General features: G+C 37.8%; 1 protein-coding gene across 2 annotated transcripts in view; it reads right to left on the reverse strand.

Annotated features, from left to right (window-relative positions):
• Window positions 1–7,295: 7,295 nt before the first annotated feature.
• The window catches only part of LOC126365914 (phospholipase DDHD2), a 213,888-nt gene continuing 201,893 nt past the window's right edge, over window positions 7,296–19,290 (reverse strand). For both annotated transcript variants that reach the window (XM_050008651.1, XM_050008652.1), the window contains exon 13: window positions 7,296–8,521. In XM_050008651.1, coding sequence (XP_049864608.1) covers window positions 8,131–8,521 — 391 coding nt within the window. In that variant the 3' untranslated portion in view covers window positions 7,296–8,130. The remainder of the gene's footprint in view (window positions 8,522–19,290) is intronic.

Here is a 19,290-nt window from a genome sequence, read left to right on the forward strand (position 1 = left end):
AAGGAGATGGGACCTGGATAAACTGAAAGAACCAGAGGTTGGACAGAGTTTCAGGGAGAGCATAAGGGAACAATTGACAGGAATAGGGGAAAGAAATACAGTAGAAGAAGAATGGGTAGCTCTGAGGGATGAAGCAGTGAAGGCAGCAGAGGATAAAGTACGTAAAAAGACGAGGGCTGCTAGAAATCCTTGGGTAACAGAAGAAATATTGAATTTAATTGATGAAAGGAGAAAATATAAAAATGCAGTAAATGAAGCAGGCAAAAAGGAATACAAACGTCTCAAAAATGAGATCGATAGGAAGTGCAAAATGGCTAAACAGGGATGGCTAGAGGACAAATGTAAGGATGTAGAAGCTTATCTCACTAGGGGTAAGATAGATACTGCCTACAGGAAAATTAAAGAGACCTTTGGAGAGAAGAGAACCACGTGTATGAATATCAAGAGCTCAGATGGCAACCCAGTTCTAAGCAAAGAAGGGAAGGCAGAAAGGTGGAAGGAGTATATAGAAGGTTTATACAAGGGTGATGTACTTGAGGACAATATTATGGAAATGGAAGAGGATGTAGATGAAGACGAAATGGGTGATACGATACTGCGTGAAGAGTATGACAGAGCACTGAAAGACCTGAGTCGAAACAAGGCCCCCGGAGTAGACAACATTCCATTAGAACTACTGACGGCCTTGGGAGAGCCAGTCATGACAAAACTCTACCAGCTGGTGAGCAAGATGTATGAGACAGGCGAAATACCCTCAGACTTCAAGAAGAATATAATAATTCCAATCCCAAAGAAAGCAGGTGCTGACAGATGTGAAAATTACCGAACTATCAGTTTAATAAGTCACAGCTGCAAAATACTAACGCGAATTCTTTACAGACGAATGGAAAAACTGGTAGATGCGGACCTCGGGGAGGATCAGTTTGGATTCCGTCGAAATGTTGGAACACGTGAGGCAATACTGACCTTACGACTTATCTTAGAAGAAAGATTAAGAAAAGGCAAACCTACATTTCTAGCATTTGTAGACTTAGAGAAAGCTTTTGACAATGTTGACTGGAATACTCTTTTTCAAATTCTAAAGGTGGCAGGGGTAAAATACAGGGAGCGAAAGGCTATTTATAATTTGTACAGAAACCAGATGGCAGTCATAAGAGTCGAGGGGCATGAAAGGGAAGCAGTGGTTGGGAAAGGAGTGAGACAGGGTTGTAGCCTCTCCCCGATATTATTCAATCTGTATATTGAGCAAGCAGTAAAGGAAACAAAAGAAAAATTTTAGTAGGTATTAAAATTCATGGAGACGAAGTAAAAACTTTGAGGTTCGCCGATGACATTTTAATTCTGTCAGAGACTGCAAAGGACTTGGAAGAGCAGTTGAACGGAATGGACAGTGTCTTGAAAGGAGGATATAAGATGAACATCAACAAAAGCAAAACGAGGATAATGGAATGTAGTCCAATTAAATCGGGTGATGCTGAGGGAATTAGATTAGGAAATGAGACACTTAAAGTAGTAAAGGAGTTTTGCTATTTAGGAAGTAAAATAACTGATGATGGTCGAAGTAGAGAGGATATAAAATGTAGACTGGCAATGGCAAGGAAAGCGTTTCTGAAGAAGAGAAATTTGTTAACATCGAATATAGATTTAAGTGTCAGGAAATCATTTCTGAAAATATTTGTTTGGAGTGTAGCCATGTATGGAAGTGAAACATGGACGATAACTAGTTTGGACAAGAAGAGAATAGAAGCTTTCGAAATGTGGTGCTACAGAAGAATACTGAAGATAAGGTGGATAGATCACGTAACTAATGAGGAGGTATTGAATAGGATTGGGGAGAAGAGAAGTTTGTGGCACAACTTGACTAGAAGAAGGGATCGGTTGGTAGGACATGTTTTGAGGCATCAAAGGATCACAAATTTAGCATTGGAGGGCAGTGTGGAGGGTAAAAATCGTAGAGGGAGACCGAGAGATGAGTACACTAAGCAGATTCAGAAGGATGTAGGTTGCAGTAGGTACTGGGAGATGAAGAAGCTTGCACAGGATAGAGTAGCATGGAGAGCTGCATCAAACCAGTCTCAGGACTGAAGACCACAACAACAACAACAACAACCCTTCCTTTTCCACATGCTTTGTCTGGTTTGAATTAATTGCTTAATTTTCTTTGATCTGATAAGTGCCGTTCTCTTTGTTATAGGTGTTTACGTCACTCTAAGCCGAAAAGACATTATTGTACTGTGTCATCCATTGTTTGTCGCATTCTGATAATGTATGTTTACAACCTGTTGCTGCTTGCGGCACGACTTGCTTTTGTACGCACTACCGCCGCTTACAATATAAAAAGAGAGGAATTGTCCCATAAGCGAAACAATGGCAAGAGACTGCTATTTGTTGTTACTTACACTGCTGCTCTCTTTGATAATGCTCAACAAGAACCAAATAATAGACTGTGTAATGATAGAAGATGTTCTGAATGAGAGTTTAGCTACAATATTTCTCCATTTGAAAATCTTTGCAGACGCCTCTTTTGTACATTACATTCTGCACAGAAATTAGAGTCATCTTAGATTTAAAAATCTAGTCAATTGCCATGCTTCATTTCTGACTGTATCACTATTAGGCATAAGAATAATACAAATATAAACATGGCATGAAATGTATATTCTTCTGTGTTTGCTGTTGTCTCACACTAGTTTCGTAGTTTATTAGGCAGACACAATTTAAATGAGATAGCAGCAAACACGAAAAATTACATGGAAAAATGTTTATACTCGTATTATTCTTATGGTGAAGAGAATACTGCACATGATTCACAATTCATAAAATTTCCTATTAGCAACCATCTCTTCTCACAGGTAGGAAAAAAATCAGAACGTAGAGTTGGCCATATTGACAAACATCCCAAACAGTCTTGCCAGTCGGATTTTCGTAGTACATTCAAATGCTGCTACATTCAAAGATGAACAATATGGGATTTGTATTTACTTCATTGGACAATGTATGAAAATGCAATGGTCGAAACTCGGGGTGCAGAAAAAAGCTCATCCTCAATCTTTTTTTTTTAAATTTATTTACTGATGCAGAGGTTTTGGTGCCAGTGTTTATCTTTGTGCCTGCAAAGCATTCGTGTGTAGCGCTACATATATTCAATGGCAGAAGGTAGTTGCGGCGGCACGTACCAACATTTTTCAGAACTTCCGCTTACTTTGCACTCTATTCTAAGCCGCAGGTGGTTTTTTGGATTACAAAAAACGGAAAAAAGTGCGGCTTAGATTCAAGTAAATACGGTAAATATGTGGTTCTCTACTCTGTGTGTGTGTGTGTGTGTGTGTGTGTGTGTGTGTGTGTGTGTGTAAAAAAAGTCCAATAGTCTATTTGTACATTCAGCTTCACTTACACAACAATAATTAAAACTAAACTATAGAAGACACTGAATCTCACACAAGCACAACAAGAAGACTGCCATATGTTGAATCTTTCAGCCAAATGGCCTTCTTCCAAAATAGGTAACATAAAAAACAAATGCATACACGCACAGCTTTCATACACACATGGGCAGTGTCTTCGGCCGCTACTGTTATTGCAACCTGATGTTTCCACTGTTTAATGAACAAAAGTATGTGTGTAGTCCACAAACTTATGAACTAAATGACTGAAAGCATACAGAAATTTGGTCTGTAACTTTAAATCATGAATAAATTTGTAGCCCTAAATTTAAACATTGTAATGTCTTAACTTTTGAAACAGTTCCACCATGAATTACACCACAGTCACAATACATGATATTGTTATATTTTGTTTCAATAAATGATTCATAATTTTATTACATTAAGACATTTCTCAAATGCTACAAAATGTTTTTCTGTCAGTTTCATACACGACATGTAGACTTGATGTCAGTAGAGGGGTGGTTCTGATGCCATTTGCTGATACTGAGATGCTGGAGCAACTTGCATCCGACACTCTACCCATGCACTACAAGAAAATACTTCCCCATAAGAATAGAAAAAAATCAGTATGTTTCACATTGCAAACATATATTGTTGATTATATTCATTACATCTTCAGTTCACTGCACACCTGTCTCAAGTAAAGTAACATATTACATGGCCAGTAATGTGTGTAGTGCAGATATGCAATTAAAAGTTATGATGTGTTAAACATTATTTAGCCATCCTAAGTTGAAATCTTATTGAAGACTTTTACTAGAAGCAGTCAATAGTTATCTAAAAATGGAATATTTTTGGAAAGCAGTATAAGACAAGAATTGAAACTTATATGCAAATAATATGGAGAAATACTGCAGTCAAGTGATCTTTGTTCTTCTGGAAGCAAAACTATTGATTTACGTGAAAACTCATTTCATCAGTTTTGAGCTAAAAATATCTGAGATAACAGATCACAAGAAATACAACATTTAATGATTAGTAACTAATTGTGTAAGATAGTTATGCAAAAGTGGAAAAATTAAATACTTTCAATAACCAAGTTGAGTCCCATTGACAATTATGAGTTACTACTTAGTAGTTAGTGATTATCTCTGAATTTCTTCACTACATAATGAACAACACCTTATGTGACTTTTATGGAAAATTTTAATTACCAGATATCAAGACTTCAACATGCCTTTCATTCGGGAAAATTTTTATCAATTCGATCCTACAGCTATGCACTTTCCGAAGGCCAACAACAGACGTACCCCCTTCCGTGCACTTCACTGTGGTTTGCAGAGTTTAAATGTGTGTTATGAATATCAGAAGCATCATTAATTCATTTTTTAAATTATAAATAAAATATCTGTTTTTAACTTCTAAAAAGAGCTGCATATCCATTTTAAATGGAACAGTTCCTCCCTTCCCCCCCCCCCCCCCCTCTCTCTCTCTCTCTCTCTCTCTCTCTCTCTCTCACACACACACACACACACACACACACACACACACACACACACACACTTCAGTTTGGGTTAGGAAATGGGGAGTAAAGGGGGAAGAGGTTGCCTATATACCTATGAGTTGTAGTTTTGGAGCATTGAAACACACTACCCATGTGAAGAGGTTCAATAAGAAAACAGACAACCTTGAAGCAACTAAATGTCACATTTGCATGCACAAGTAAAACCAGTAACACATCTTATAGAACAGAAATAGCAACACAATATTGTTTACCTTACTATAGGAAAGTGGCAAGAATAATCAGCCCTTAAAAATACATTTGCACCTTTCTAACTGTCCTCACACGACCTCATCTGTTCCATGATAAAATAATTTATGTACAGAGTCATTGCTCCTGCACTCAGAAACAGTATCCTGACAATCATACAATTGCTATGCGGAACCCAATTTACTTTTGGAAGCTAAGTATTATCTGTAGCCTCTTCTCTTTGGTAGGGCGACTTAAAAATTTTGATGAAAGTGTTTTCATCAACAGCATCATATCGAGTTAAATATTTCTCACACATTGTGACAGCTTTCTCATATCTTGTTTACTTCACATATTGTCTTGCTTCTGAAGCACACCAGATTTTAGTTCACCAACATTTTCTGACAAACACACAATGAGCACACTATTAGCCATCAGAGACAGCAGGTAAGTTGTTACCTGGATTGTAGCTAGACACAATGAATAGAAAGCAAGAAAGATCATGTCCTACTGGCAATAAGTTCATTCAAGATATCGTAAGCTCATACTGGACAAGGTAAAACCTAGCATATCCTTTGCAGAGGAACTACATTGCCATTTGCTGTAAAGCATTTACGGAAAACCTAAATCTGGTTGGCCAGTAGGGAATCTGAGCCCGTCCTCCAGAATGATGTCTGAACCACTGTAACACTGCTCTGTTGTAATATATACATCAGTACAACTGACTTTATGTCATTTGGTTGTAACACGGTGTTTGAAAGCATAAAAGGAGTGGCAGTCAAATGAAAAACATCCACCACAACAAGACCAGGGAATGGTTCCATTCAAAAGTAATCACCGCACTCATGAAGACATTCATTCCACTGGGAGACATTCATTCCACTGGGAGACATTCATTCCACTGGGAGACATTCATTCCACTGGGAGACATTCATTCCACTGGGAGACATTCATTCCACTGGGAGACATTCATTCCACTGGGAGACATTCATTCCACTGGGAGACATTCATTCCACTGGGAGACATTCATTCCACTGGGAGACATTCATTCCACTGGGAGACATTCATTCCACTGGGAGACAGGACAATCAATTCTTGTTTCATGCAACATAGTCGACCACTGATGGATCCACAATCGCACACACTCTCGTTCTTTCTCATCCAACTGCAACCGATGCCCATACATCTTTCTTAAGGCCGCCAAAGACATGAAAATCACACACGAGTATGACCAGGGCTATATGGAGGATGCTGCTGTGTTTCCCAACCGAAATGCTGACACCTAGCCTTTGTCCAATTGGCAGCATGGGGGCAGGCATTACCTTGCAACAGGATGATTCTGTCCAACAGCATTTCTGGTTGTTTTGACTGTATGGCACATCTCAGTTTCTGCAAAGTGTCTCCATATTGCAGTACGTGCATTGTGGTCCCATGATTAAGGAATTCTATAGGCAGAGAGCCCCTGCAGTCGGAGGAGGTCATCATGTTCTTACTGGAACTTGTGAGAACAGCTTTGAATTTCTTTGGCAGTGAGATGTGGGAAATTTCTCATGCTGGCTACAGTGTTTGCCCTCAGACTAGAAATGGTGGGATCACAAAAGATCATGATGAGGTCTTTCTTGAACTGCAGGAACACTCTGCTCATCGAGCTCCTCAGGTGTGGAATCACAACCAATGTGCAGTGCTATGAATACACTTTGCAGAATCTGCTATGTGACAAAACCAAAACACCCAAGAACACTGTTGGGTGGAATCATCCTGTGGCACAATAATGTGTACTCCAAACTGCCAGTCACACAAAGGCTATACTTCAGTGATTGTCTTGGAAAACACTGCAACAGCCTAGATTGTACACTGCATGATTTTCATATCTTTCGTGATCTGTAGAAAGATATGCATGGATGTCAGTTTCAGTCATACAATAAAGTGCAAGAATGGTGCAGTTGTGGACCCATCACTGGCTGACTACATTCTAAAAAGCTGGAACTGATCATCTCTTCTACCCTTGGAATAAATGTCTTAATGCATGTGATGATTACTTCTGAATGGAATCATTCCATGGTCCCTTTGCAGGAAGTGTATAGTTTTCATTTGACTCCCCTTATAGAAAGGCCAACAAACAATTAAGGAATGTAGGAGTCACAAGGGCACACACACACAAGTGTATAACAACAAGATCATTTTATTTAGAGTTATTTCATAATGTCACCATATGCGACTAAATTTTTGTAACAAAAATAACGTTGATATTTATATCACACACATACATTACATAATGTATTTAGGTATTACAAAAAATATGTACAATAGTTACAAATGTTAAAGCTATCCATTTTGACATGAAGTATGACGACTCTTGGCATACCTCCACAATTATTTTACTGCGGTTCCACTCTCATAAAAAGGCTCGAGTTTTCACAGAAGTATGTATTAGATGCAACCAATTTAAAATCACAACTTCTGCACCACACTGTCACTTTCAGTAATGTTACGTTACATAATCTACATTGGTTGGAAACAAAGTTACCAGTGGGAGCATAGAGATAAATACTTTTTTTTGCTTAATGACCAGGAAAACTTGTGTTACATCTGTGTCGCATTATGTAAGCATGACCATAAATCAAATCCCTTTCTCTGAATTAAAAACAATACACCAGAACTACAGAGACAACATTGCACATATTCCCTTCAGTACATTCACTCTGACACCAAACAAAATACCTTTCAAAATGACTAACTGCATTGAAACAATAAATACTGCACACAAATACTGTAAGTCTAGCAACTCAACAACAAACTGTACAATATTTTACATGAAAAATAAATATTAAAATTTGAAATCCCATAGAGAGATGAAAATAGCTTAACACAGTATTTAATTATGTATACAAGACAGCATCACCATTTTGTGCAATATATACTTGTGTTATGTGCAACATACTTTACATGTTCATTGGCAAATATTTCAGCAGTCTGCAATAAAAGCTTGTACATTTATTTTCTCACAAAACCTGAAATTGGTGGTGGCCCTAAATTCTTATTTTCTGTCAGTGGGGCTGTTGGGTCCATACCTACAGTTCTCTCAGGCTCATTTTGTTGGGTGGATGGATATATAGGGTGGCTGGACACTTGCAGCTGAAGTCCACCTGGATGTGAAGGATTTGGGGTACTGAACGAAGTTGAGGTACCACTGGCAGATGAAGCAGATCCTGTTGGTGGTTCTGGGCCATCAAAATATGATAGTTCATTATAAATATCTGGGTCTGTGTTAGTTTTTGGCTCCCTGTCAATCGGTATGTTTTGCTGTATTGAATGACTGTCAGGTGGTACTCCCATTGTAGCATAGATCTCTTTCAAAATCATAAGTATTGTGTCTTCAGATTCCCTGAAACAAGTAAGAAAACATTGAAACAGTTGATATTACAATATCAAAGGTTTCAGAAAATTATTCTCCAAAATTTACATTAAAGGTATTATTTTGGAAATGGTATTGTGGAGTTAGCACTGAAGAATTTCACTTCTGCTCATTTTCCCAAAGGGGAAGCTACATAAAATACCCAATAAACATTAAATAGTCTCCTGCTCTCTTTCAGAAAGGACAAAAACTCTCTGAAGTTGAAGTAATCACCTGTCAATTTAGTTCAAAGGTTTTCTTAACTGCTTACAACTTGTATTTGAACAGTTGCACATGTTTGTAATATAGTTATGAATTTAACAATATTATGAAAAAGAAAGATGCCTCTCACCATATGGTGGAGACACTAAGGCGCAGATAGGCACAACAAAAAGTGTCACAAATTAATAAATCTATCGACCAGTAAGGCCTTCATCAAAAACAAATCACACACACACACACACACACACACGTCATGCAAATCCAACTTGCACACACGACTGCAGTCTCACGGAACTGAAACCACACTGCAGCTGGCATTTGCGTGAGGTGTCCATGTGTGTCTCTGTCGTCTATTTTTGATGAAGGCCTTACTGGCCCAAAGCTTTATTTCTTTGTGACAGTCTTTTTGTTGTGTCTATCTGCAACTCAGCATCTCCACTATATGGTGAGTGGCAACTTTCCTTTTCATAATATTGTTACATTCCATCCTGGATTTCCATTGTTTGATAGTTATGAATTTGTAACTTTTCTTCTACATGCACTGCATTATTCGTGGTCACTGGAGACTAGTCCTTGTAGTCACAACATCCTTACATTATGTGCTGTCTGTTAGCATTCTTTGGTCACTGGTTATTTTATTATATTCATTATGTTTCATCGACACAAATATTTGCCATTGTCAAAAATTACAAAAGCCTCCACGATTGTGTTTGGCACCATTGTAGTTATTGTCTTCGAGAATAATATTTTTGTTCAAATATTTTACTATCTCCAGTTGGTTTTCACATTTCCAAATTCCGCAATTTCTACATGTAAATTACTCCTGCACAATCTGATTGAAAGTGTAGTTGCATCATGCTACATAAAATGTCAATGTGCGCAAAGAATTTAATATGAAGGGTACCTCTACCACTGTGAAATATTTTACGAATGCTTTCTGAATACGATTCTACTGAATTACATTCTGTGGAGATGTCTGTCCAGCCTACGTTTTCTTATGAACCATGGACCTTGCCGTTGGTGGGGAGGCTTGCGTGCCTCAGCGATACAGATGGCCGTACCGTAGGTGCAACCACAACGGAGGGGTATCTGTTGAGAGGCCAGACAAACGTGTGGTTCCTGAAAAGGGGCAGCAGCCTTTTCAGTAGTTGCAGGGGCAACAGTCTGGATGATTGACTGATCTGGCCTTGCAACATTAACCAAAACGGCCTTGCTGTGCTGGTACTGCGAACGGCTGAAAGCAAGGGGAAACTACAGCCGTAATTCTTCCCGAGGACATGCAGCTTTACTGTATGATTAAATGATGATGGCATCCTCTTGGGTAAAATACTCCGGAGGTAAAATAGTCCCCCATTCGGATCTCCGGGCGGGGACTACTCAGGAGGATGTCGTTATCAGGAGAAAGAAAACTGGCGTTCTACGGATCGGAGCGTGGAATGTCAGATCCCTTAATCGGGCAGGTAGGTTAGAAAATTTAAAAAGGGAAATGGATAGGTTAAAGTTAGATATAGTGGGAATTAGTGAAGTTCGGTGGCAGGAGGAACAAGACTTCTGGTCAGGTGACTACAAGGTTATAAACACACAATCAAATAGGGGTAATGCAGGAATAGGTTTAATAATGAATAGGAAAATAGGAATGCGGGTAAGCTACTACAAACAGCATAGTGAACGCATTATTGTGGCCAAGATAGATACGAAGCCCACACCTACTACAGTAGTACAAGTTTATATGCCAACTAGCTCTGCAGATGATGAAGAAATTGAAGAAATGTATGATGAAATAAAAGAAACTATTCAGATAGTGAAGGGAGACGAAAATTTAATAGTAATGGGTGACTGGAATTCGAGTGTAGGAAAAGGGAGAGAAGGAAACATAGTAGGTGAATATGGATTGGGGCTAAGAAATGAAAGAGGAAGCCGCCTAGTAGAATTTTGCACAGAGCACAGCTTAATCCTAGCTAACACTTGGTTTAAAAATCATGAAAGAAGGTTGTATACGTGGAAGAACCCTGGAGATACTAAAAGGTATCAGATAGATTATATAATGGTAAGACAGAGATTTAGGAACCAGGTTTTAAGTTGTAAGACATTTCCAGGGGCAGATGTGGACTCTGACCACAATCTATTGGTTATGACCTGTAGATTAAAACTGAAGAAACTGCAAAAATGTGGGAAATTAAGGAGATGGGACCTGGATAAACTGAAAGAACCAGAGGTTGTACAGAGTTTCAGGGAGAGCATAGGGGAACAATTGACAGGAATAGGGGAAAGAAATACAGTAGAAGAAGAATGGGTAGCTCTGAGGGATGTAGTAGTGAAGGCAGCAGAGGATGAAGTAGGTACAAAGACGAGGGCTGCTAGAAATCCTTGGGTAACAGAAGAAATATTGAATTTAATTGATGAAAGGAGAAAATATAAAAATGCAGTAAATGAAGCAGGCAAAAAGGAATACAAACGTCTCAAAAATGAGATCGATAGGAAATGCAAAATGGCTAAACAGGGATGGCTAGAGGACAAATGTAAGGATGTAGAAGCTTATCTCACTAGGGGTAAGATAGATACTGCCTACAGGAAAATTAAAGAGACCTTTGGAGAGAAGAGAACCACGTGTATGAATATCAAGAGCTCAGATGGCAACCCAGTTCTAAGCAAAGAAGGGAAGGCAGAAAGGTGGAAGGAGTATATAGAAGGTTTATACAAGGGTGATGTACTTGAGGACAATATTATGGAAATGGAAGAGGATGTAGATGAAGACGAAATGGGAGATACGATACTGCGTGAAGAGTTTGACAGAGCACTGAAAGACCTGAGTCGAAACAAGGGCCCCGGAGTAGACAACATTCCATTAGAACTACTGACGGCCTTGGGAGAGCCAGTCCTGACTACACTCTTCCATCTGGTGAGCAAGATGTATGAGACAGGCGAAATACCCTCAGACTTCAAGAAGAATATAATAATTCCAATCCCAAAGAAAGCAGGTGCTGACAGATGTGAAAATTACCGAACTATCAGTTTAATAAGCCACGGCTGCAAAATACTAACGCGAATTCTTTACAGACGAATGGAAAAACTGGTAGATGCAGACCTCGGGGAGGATCAGTTTGGATTCCGTCGAAATGTTGGAACACGTGAGGCAATACTGACCTTACGACTTATCTTAGAAGAAAGATTAAGAAAAGGCAAACCTACGTTTCTAGCATTTGTAGACTTAGAGAAAGCTTTTGACAATGTTGACTGGAATACTCTTTTTCAAATTCTAAAGGTGGCAGGGGTAAAATACAGGGAGCGAAAGGCTATTTACAATTCGTACAGAAAGCAGATGGCAGTCATAAGAGTCGAGGGGCATGAAAGGGAAGCAGTGGTTGGGAAAGGAGTGAGACAGGGTTGTAGCCTCTCACCGATGTTATTCAATCTGTATATTGAGCAAGCAGTAAAGGAAACAAAAGAAAAATTTGGAGTAGGTATTAAAATTCATGGAGACGAAGTAAAAACTTTGAGGTTCGCCGATGACATTGTAATTCTGTCAGAGACGGCAAAGGACTTGGAAGAGCAGTTGAACGGAATGGACAGTGTCTTGAAAGGAGGATATAAGATGAACATTAACAAAAGCAAAACGAGGATAATGGAATGTAGTCAAATTAAATCGGGTGATGCTGAGGGAATTAGATTAGGAAATGAGACACTTAAAGTAGTAAAGGAGTTTTGCTATTTAGGAAGTAAAATAACTAATGATGGTCGAAGTAGAGAGGATATAAAATGTAGACTGGCAATGGCAAGGAAAGCGTTTCTGAAGAAGAGAAATTTGTTAACATTGAGTATAGATTTAAGTGTCAGGAAGTCACTTATGAAAGTATTTGTATGGAGTGTAGCCATGTATGGAAGTGAAAAGTGGACAATAAATAGTGTAGACAAGAAGAGAATAGAAGCTTTCGAAATGTGGTGCTACAGAAGAATACTGAAGATTAGATGGGTAGATCACATAACTAATGATGAGGTATTGAATAGGATTGGCGAGAAGAGAAGTTTGTGGCACAACTTGACTAGAAGAAGGGATCGGTTGGTAGGACATGTTTTGAGGCATCAAGGGATCACAAATTTAGCATTGGAGGGCAGCGTGGAGGGTAAAAATCGTAGAGGGAGACCGAGAGATGAGTACACTAAGCAGATTCAGAAGGATGTAGGTTGCAGTAGGTACTGGGAGATGAAGCAGCTTGCACAGGATAGAGTAGCATGGAGAGCTGCATCAAACCAGTCTCAGGACTGAAGACAACAACAACAACATGTTAACATTATAATGTTCACTATTGTAACAATATATTACTGTATATCTTTAACTATTGGGACAAATCTGGTTACCGTATCTCTGTATTGTACATCCATACTGTTAAATAAATACAAGTCATTGTTTACAGTTCTTACCAAAAATCTTGGAAAGTGCAATGTACAGATGGAATTAGGCTGCTAATTTTTTAATGCATAATGTTTATAAATATATGTATATATTTATGTACCCAAAGATGATGTGACTTACCAAACGAAAGCGCTGGCAGGTTGATAGACACACAGACAGACACAAACACACACACAAAATTCAAGCTTTCGCAACCAACAGTTGCTTCATCAGGAAAGAGGGATGGAGAGGGAAAGACGAAAGGATGTGATTTTTAAGGGAGAGGGTAAGGAGTCATTCCAATTCCTGGAGCAGTAAGACTTACCTTAGGGAGAAAAAAGGGCAGGTACACACACACACACACACACACACACACACACACACACACACACACACACACACACACACACACACACACACACAGGTGTCTGTGTTGCGAAAGCTTGAATTTTGTGTGTATGTTTGTGTGCCTATCAACCTGCCAGCACTTTCATTTGGTAAGTCACATCATCTTTGTTTTTAGATATATTTTTCCCACATGGAATGTTTCCCTCTATTATATTCCTATTTATGTACTCATTTACTTATTTCACATTTTCATGTGATACCCTAAGAAATATTCGAACAGAAATAAGCTTTATATTTTTTTTAAACATCAATGTACAAGTTTTCCATTGAAACTAACTGCAAGAAAGAAAATGCTGCGCTGTGAAATTGTGGGGTTTCATTTTCTTTCTTGCAGTCAGTTTTGGGTCATTCCATTACAAAGGAACCAGAAAAGTGACAAAATGCCACCCCGTCAACTCAGATTTTCATGAAATTTGGTACATATGAATTTTTTACATACACATAATGACTGGTTTAATATTTGTGATCTCCATCTTAAGCTGTTCCAGAGCCAGAGCAGCCTGATTTTTCAACCTAAAATAATAAATTTCATCCATGGCTGCTGTGAATGTGACAAGTTCTTTTAAATTTGTTTAACCTCTCCTAAAATTTAAGTAGAACGATTTGAAATTTTCCATACTTTTCTGCAGAATTCAAATGCTCTATCAGATTTGTTGTAATCAAATTATGAAGGATCATTTGCATTCCAAAGAGGTATCTTACTTTCTTTTAAATGTACGCAACTTAAATTGCAAATTCCTGTGTACAGACTATAGTTATACAGTCCCAATATTATTGCTGATATCATTGGAAAGAGAAGAAATTTTCCTTTAAAACAGACTGAAAATCATTAGGGAAATAACAACTACACTAGTAGTCATAAAGAACAGCATTTAGGGCATATTAACAAATTAATCCACATTTACACACAGAAACAAAAATTTATTCTACTGATTATCTAAAAATGCAGTTTAGGCTACAGAGGATTCTAAAAATAGAAATCAGTTACAAATTATTCCATTCCTCATTTATCAATTTTTGGCACTCTACAGAAATTTGGTATTGTATACCTGTCATTATTGTTCATTGTTTTGTAGTAAAAAATGTGTTTTTGAATGGAACCCAACAAATATCAATCCATTCTGACTAACAAAAAAAACATCGATGGGCCTGCTGGATGTATAAATCCATAAATAGCATTCCCCTAATGAGAATGTATAGCAATAGGTATCTCCATGTGAGAAAATTTAAACTGTAAGGCACAGTTTTTGTACTGCTACCTCTTTTTGCAGCCATTGTATTAGCTGATAAAGGTATTAATTTCTGGAAACTTCTGGTACCAGCCACAGTTTTTGATTTTATATATCACTGCTGCCTATTACCCCCCAAAGAACTCTCTTCTTTTTCTTCTATATAAAAATGGGATTTATGAAACTTTCTCTGAAAAACTCCAACATTTTCTTAGGATCAGAAATTTACTCTTTGTATGGCCTCTGTAAATTGGCCTATGTCACAAGCCATTTCACACTGCCCCAACATCATCGCAGGGCGTTTTTCCATGGCTTGTTGCAAAGAAAGACCATGTGGCTGTGGTTCCTAAATCATCCTCCGGTTGGCACAAATTTTAAAAAATTGCAAATATTTGGATTAAGCACTGCATCTAACTGTAAATTACTCTATTAACAGCAAGACAGTGATTCTTAACCAATTCTCCAGTTTTTTACTGAGTTTTATAGACAAAAGCAACGCCATGACTTAAATCATCAGAAATATAATGATAAATGGAACAGATCTTCAGTATCAGGGTTTCTGTAGTATATAACAACATAATCTAGTACACAACATGCGAGTCCAATTGTAGCTTTGTGCTGCATGTTGTATCACAAAACCATAATTTTAAGCAAAATCCATTTACACTTTGTGGTCTAACTGTGAGTTATGCTCGCAGTCCCTGCACTAAGCATTGCCGACTAGTGACAAGCTATGCTCACAGTGACGTAACAAAGTGCACACAAAGCGAACTACGGGCTATACTCGCAGCTCGTATGTTTCGTTGTCCAGCTTGATGGTTTAGGTATGAGAAAAATCTACTAGATAGCAACACCAACAAGAGAAATGTTCATGTCTTTAGATTCTGACACATCCATGCTTAAGCAGTGCCAACAAGATGTAACAGTACAGACAATAGCTTACAGATCAAGAAATTTTGGATGTTCTATTCAATGATTCGGGGTCGGAAGCACAATTTTGTGCTGATTCTGAAGATGACAGAGATATTGCAGGTAATTACAACATATTTACTGGAATTTAGACTTTGTCGTATGTTGAAACATGTAAGAAATAGTAGGCTGCTTGGACATGTTTGCTATGTATATTCCTTGTAAAATATTTTAGTCTTCTTCTAATAATACACTTTATCCAGTTGAAAGTATGACTTATTTATTTACAGAAGAAGAGCTTCAGAATGATATTGACATGATGTCTCAACAGGAAATGCATCCAATAGATTGCGAATTTCGGAATGGTAATTACTCTCAACACCCTCTCTACGGGTACAGCTAATATATAGATCATAAAAAAGTAAACAATTTTGGCCAGTGTTATCTAATAACTTGTTTATGTATAGAACTAAAGTCTGAATTTCATTTTCAATTATTTGCTACTTGCAAAAATAATTAGAAATTGCTAATATCTAATTCAAACAAATAATTTGTCCACTTCTCACGGATGATGTACCATACTGTAAATAATACAAAACATGTTAGCGCGCCCTACATATGACTGACTTATTTACAGGAAATGAAGATCAAGCTGGTGATGTGGAGACAGCCCAGCATGTAGAGCACGCTGCTCTTGATCATGAAGTTTAAAAATGGTAATTATTCTCAACTACATCTTCTCATTATCAATATGAATACCATTGATTTAGAGCAAAATTATGATACCTAATTTTACAAATATTCTTTCACATTGTCATTTTAGTTCATCAACTGAAAGCTCAACCTGCATGTTGTGTACGTCTAGTAAGAAAACCCAGGGCAGACAGCAATGCTAACTTGGGATGGGACGACATTCCTGTGTCTGCAGCTCCTGTAAGGGACACTGTTTACGGAGAAGTTCTGAGAATTCCAGTTCCACTTCCCACATCAACTAAATTTGACTTTTTTTAAAACAATTTCAACAGGAATATGGTGAAGCTTGTGAAACAAGAAACAAACAGATACACTGCAAATACCATTGCAAAACTGAGGTGTACCAATCAGATCAAAGAACACAGTGTGTAGTCACATTGGAAACCTGTTATCTTGGCAGGATTTATAAATTTTTTCCAAAGTAATTCACATGTGCCTGATAAAGAAGTCGTCCGTAGTACATTACTGGTCCATAGCTTCCACTCTTCACTCCATAATTTCAACGAGATTGATCGAGATGCAAACGCAACTCACGCAAACACAACTCACACACACGACTGCAGTCCCAGCCAACTGAGGACATACTGCATTTGTGTGTGTGTGTGTGTGTGTGTGTGTGTGTGTGTGTGTGTGTGTGTCTGCTGTCTAATTTTAATGATGGCCTTACTGGTCGAAAGCTATATTTGTGACAGTCTTTGTTGTGCCTATCTGCAACACTCAGTATCTCCGCTATATGGCCAGTAGCAACTTTCCTTTTCACAATATTGTTATATTCCATCCTGGATTTTCCATTGTTTATTGCTTTTGTACGTCTTTTAAATTGATCACAACAATGCACATAAGTGTAATTTTCATACTGAGTCAGGTACTCAATTTTATGGTGCTTGCAAACATAATTTAAATCGGGATGAGGAATTCTGCCTTATGCACGACACCTTTTTTTCTGTTTTGCTTCACCCACACACGTTTCAGCACTTTTTGTGCTATCTTCAGCGGGTTATTTTTATTTTCTAACTTACATGATACTATTGGATATTATTTTGGTAGCTATTCTGTTAGACAATCTACAACTTCTCATGATTTTGATATTGTGGCACTTTCTCATATGTTGTTGGTGAATAGAATAGGCCGATTTCGTGACCTATGGTCACTTGAGACTCCACTTTCTCCTATTTTTCAAAATGCAGGGAGAGTTTTCGCCATCATTACATGTTGTTGCATAAGGCGGAATTCATCTTCCCATTTCGTAGCAACCACAGACATAACAAGAAGAACTGGAACACCACAAGATGATTATAATTTAAATCACTATGTTTCTTAATTCCTGTTAACCAACACAACAGCTTTTTAAATCAGTGAATGAGGTAGCCACAATGTTGGTCACAACAGGTAAATAAAAAGTCTTATGGCACTTAGCTCGCAGAAAAGTATCGAAGCTGCAGGTCGGTAGTTTGTGCCATCTACAGGTCTACTTGCCATAATCCTGCACATAAGTAGTTGCAGTTTTTTTTTTTTAAATAAAGGAGAGGTTAATTCTCCTATAAAATGAACAGCAGCAAATTAATGCTGCTGCTTGAATTATTAAATTGTGACTTACCAATATTAATGAAAACATAACACTACAATTGTGCACTAACCACACCAACTGCAGTTTTCCATGACAGACATTTCGGAAGATGTGTTATCAGTAGTGACACTTGCTGTGGGCCGGAAAATTGAAAAGTATTCTACGATGATGCCATTTTTTTACACTTATCCTATTTATTTGTATCACTGTTTTAGTTGTCGTGTCCCCAAAGATTTTTTTCAGTTTGTTTTAAAGGTAATTTTCTCCTCTTTCCAATGATATCAACCATAGTTTTGCGACACTAACTACAGCCTGTACACAGGAATTTGTATTGTACATTGTGTACATTTAAAAGGAAAGTAATAGTTCTATTTGAAAGGCCCAAATGGCCCTTCATAATGTGATTACAACAACTCTGATACAATATTAGAATTCCACAGGAAAATATGGAAAATTTAAAATTACTTATTGAAGTCGCGACAGCCATGGATGAATTTTTTTAGTATTTTATGCTGCTCTAGTTTCTCTAGTTTTGAAATGGCTTAAGATAGAGTTCCAAAATTTTTAACCAGTCATTACATATGCAAATGAAGCATGTGTACCAAATTTCATGAAAATCAGGGTCAGTGGGTTGCATGCTGTGGTTTAGTTGATATGGAGTGACCCTTTTATGTATAACAGCAAGGCATTTAAACCATTAGACAAATTGTTTCTCCCATGTATATTCGTTTTCTTTCTATATAATTTAAACATCTCTCCATTTTCAGGATTTTGTAGATTCTGTTTCTCCGAGTGACTTTGAAAAGAGTTTCACTTCTGTATGCCCCCTCTGGTTGAACAGCCATCTTGTAATGTTTTAGTTTAGTTTTCGAACAACGAGAAGTCCAGAATGGAATAGTGACAGTATTACCAAAAGGACAGACTGCTATTCACCATGCAGCAGAGATGATGAGTCACAGAAAAGCACAACAAAAAGACTACTAAACAAGTCAGCTTTCCATGGTAAGTCTTTCTTTTGAAGTAGATAATATATATGAGCCATTCATGCAAATGCAGTTCACCTACATGTGACTACTGTCTCTGTCTGTCGGGGCAATAGGGTCTGACCCTGGAAGCCACCAACAGGGGTCATGTGTGTGAGCTGCGTTTGCATGAATTTGTGTGTATATGTTGTCTATTTTGGAAGAAGGTCTTATAGACAAAAGCTTACATGTTTAGTCATCTTTTTGTTGTACAACTAAACATCTCCACTATATAGTGAATAGTAATCTATCTTTTAAAT

Source organism: Schistocerca gregaria, chromosome 4 (assembly GCF_023897955.1).
Source record: "Schistocerca gregaria isolate iqSchGreg1 chromosome 4, iqSchGreg1.2, whole genome shotgun sequence".
Lineage (NCBI taxonomy): Eukaryota > Metazoa > Arthropoda > Insecta > Orthoptera > Acrididae > Schistocerca > Schistocerca gregaria.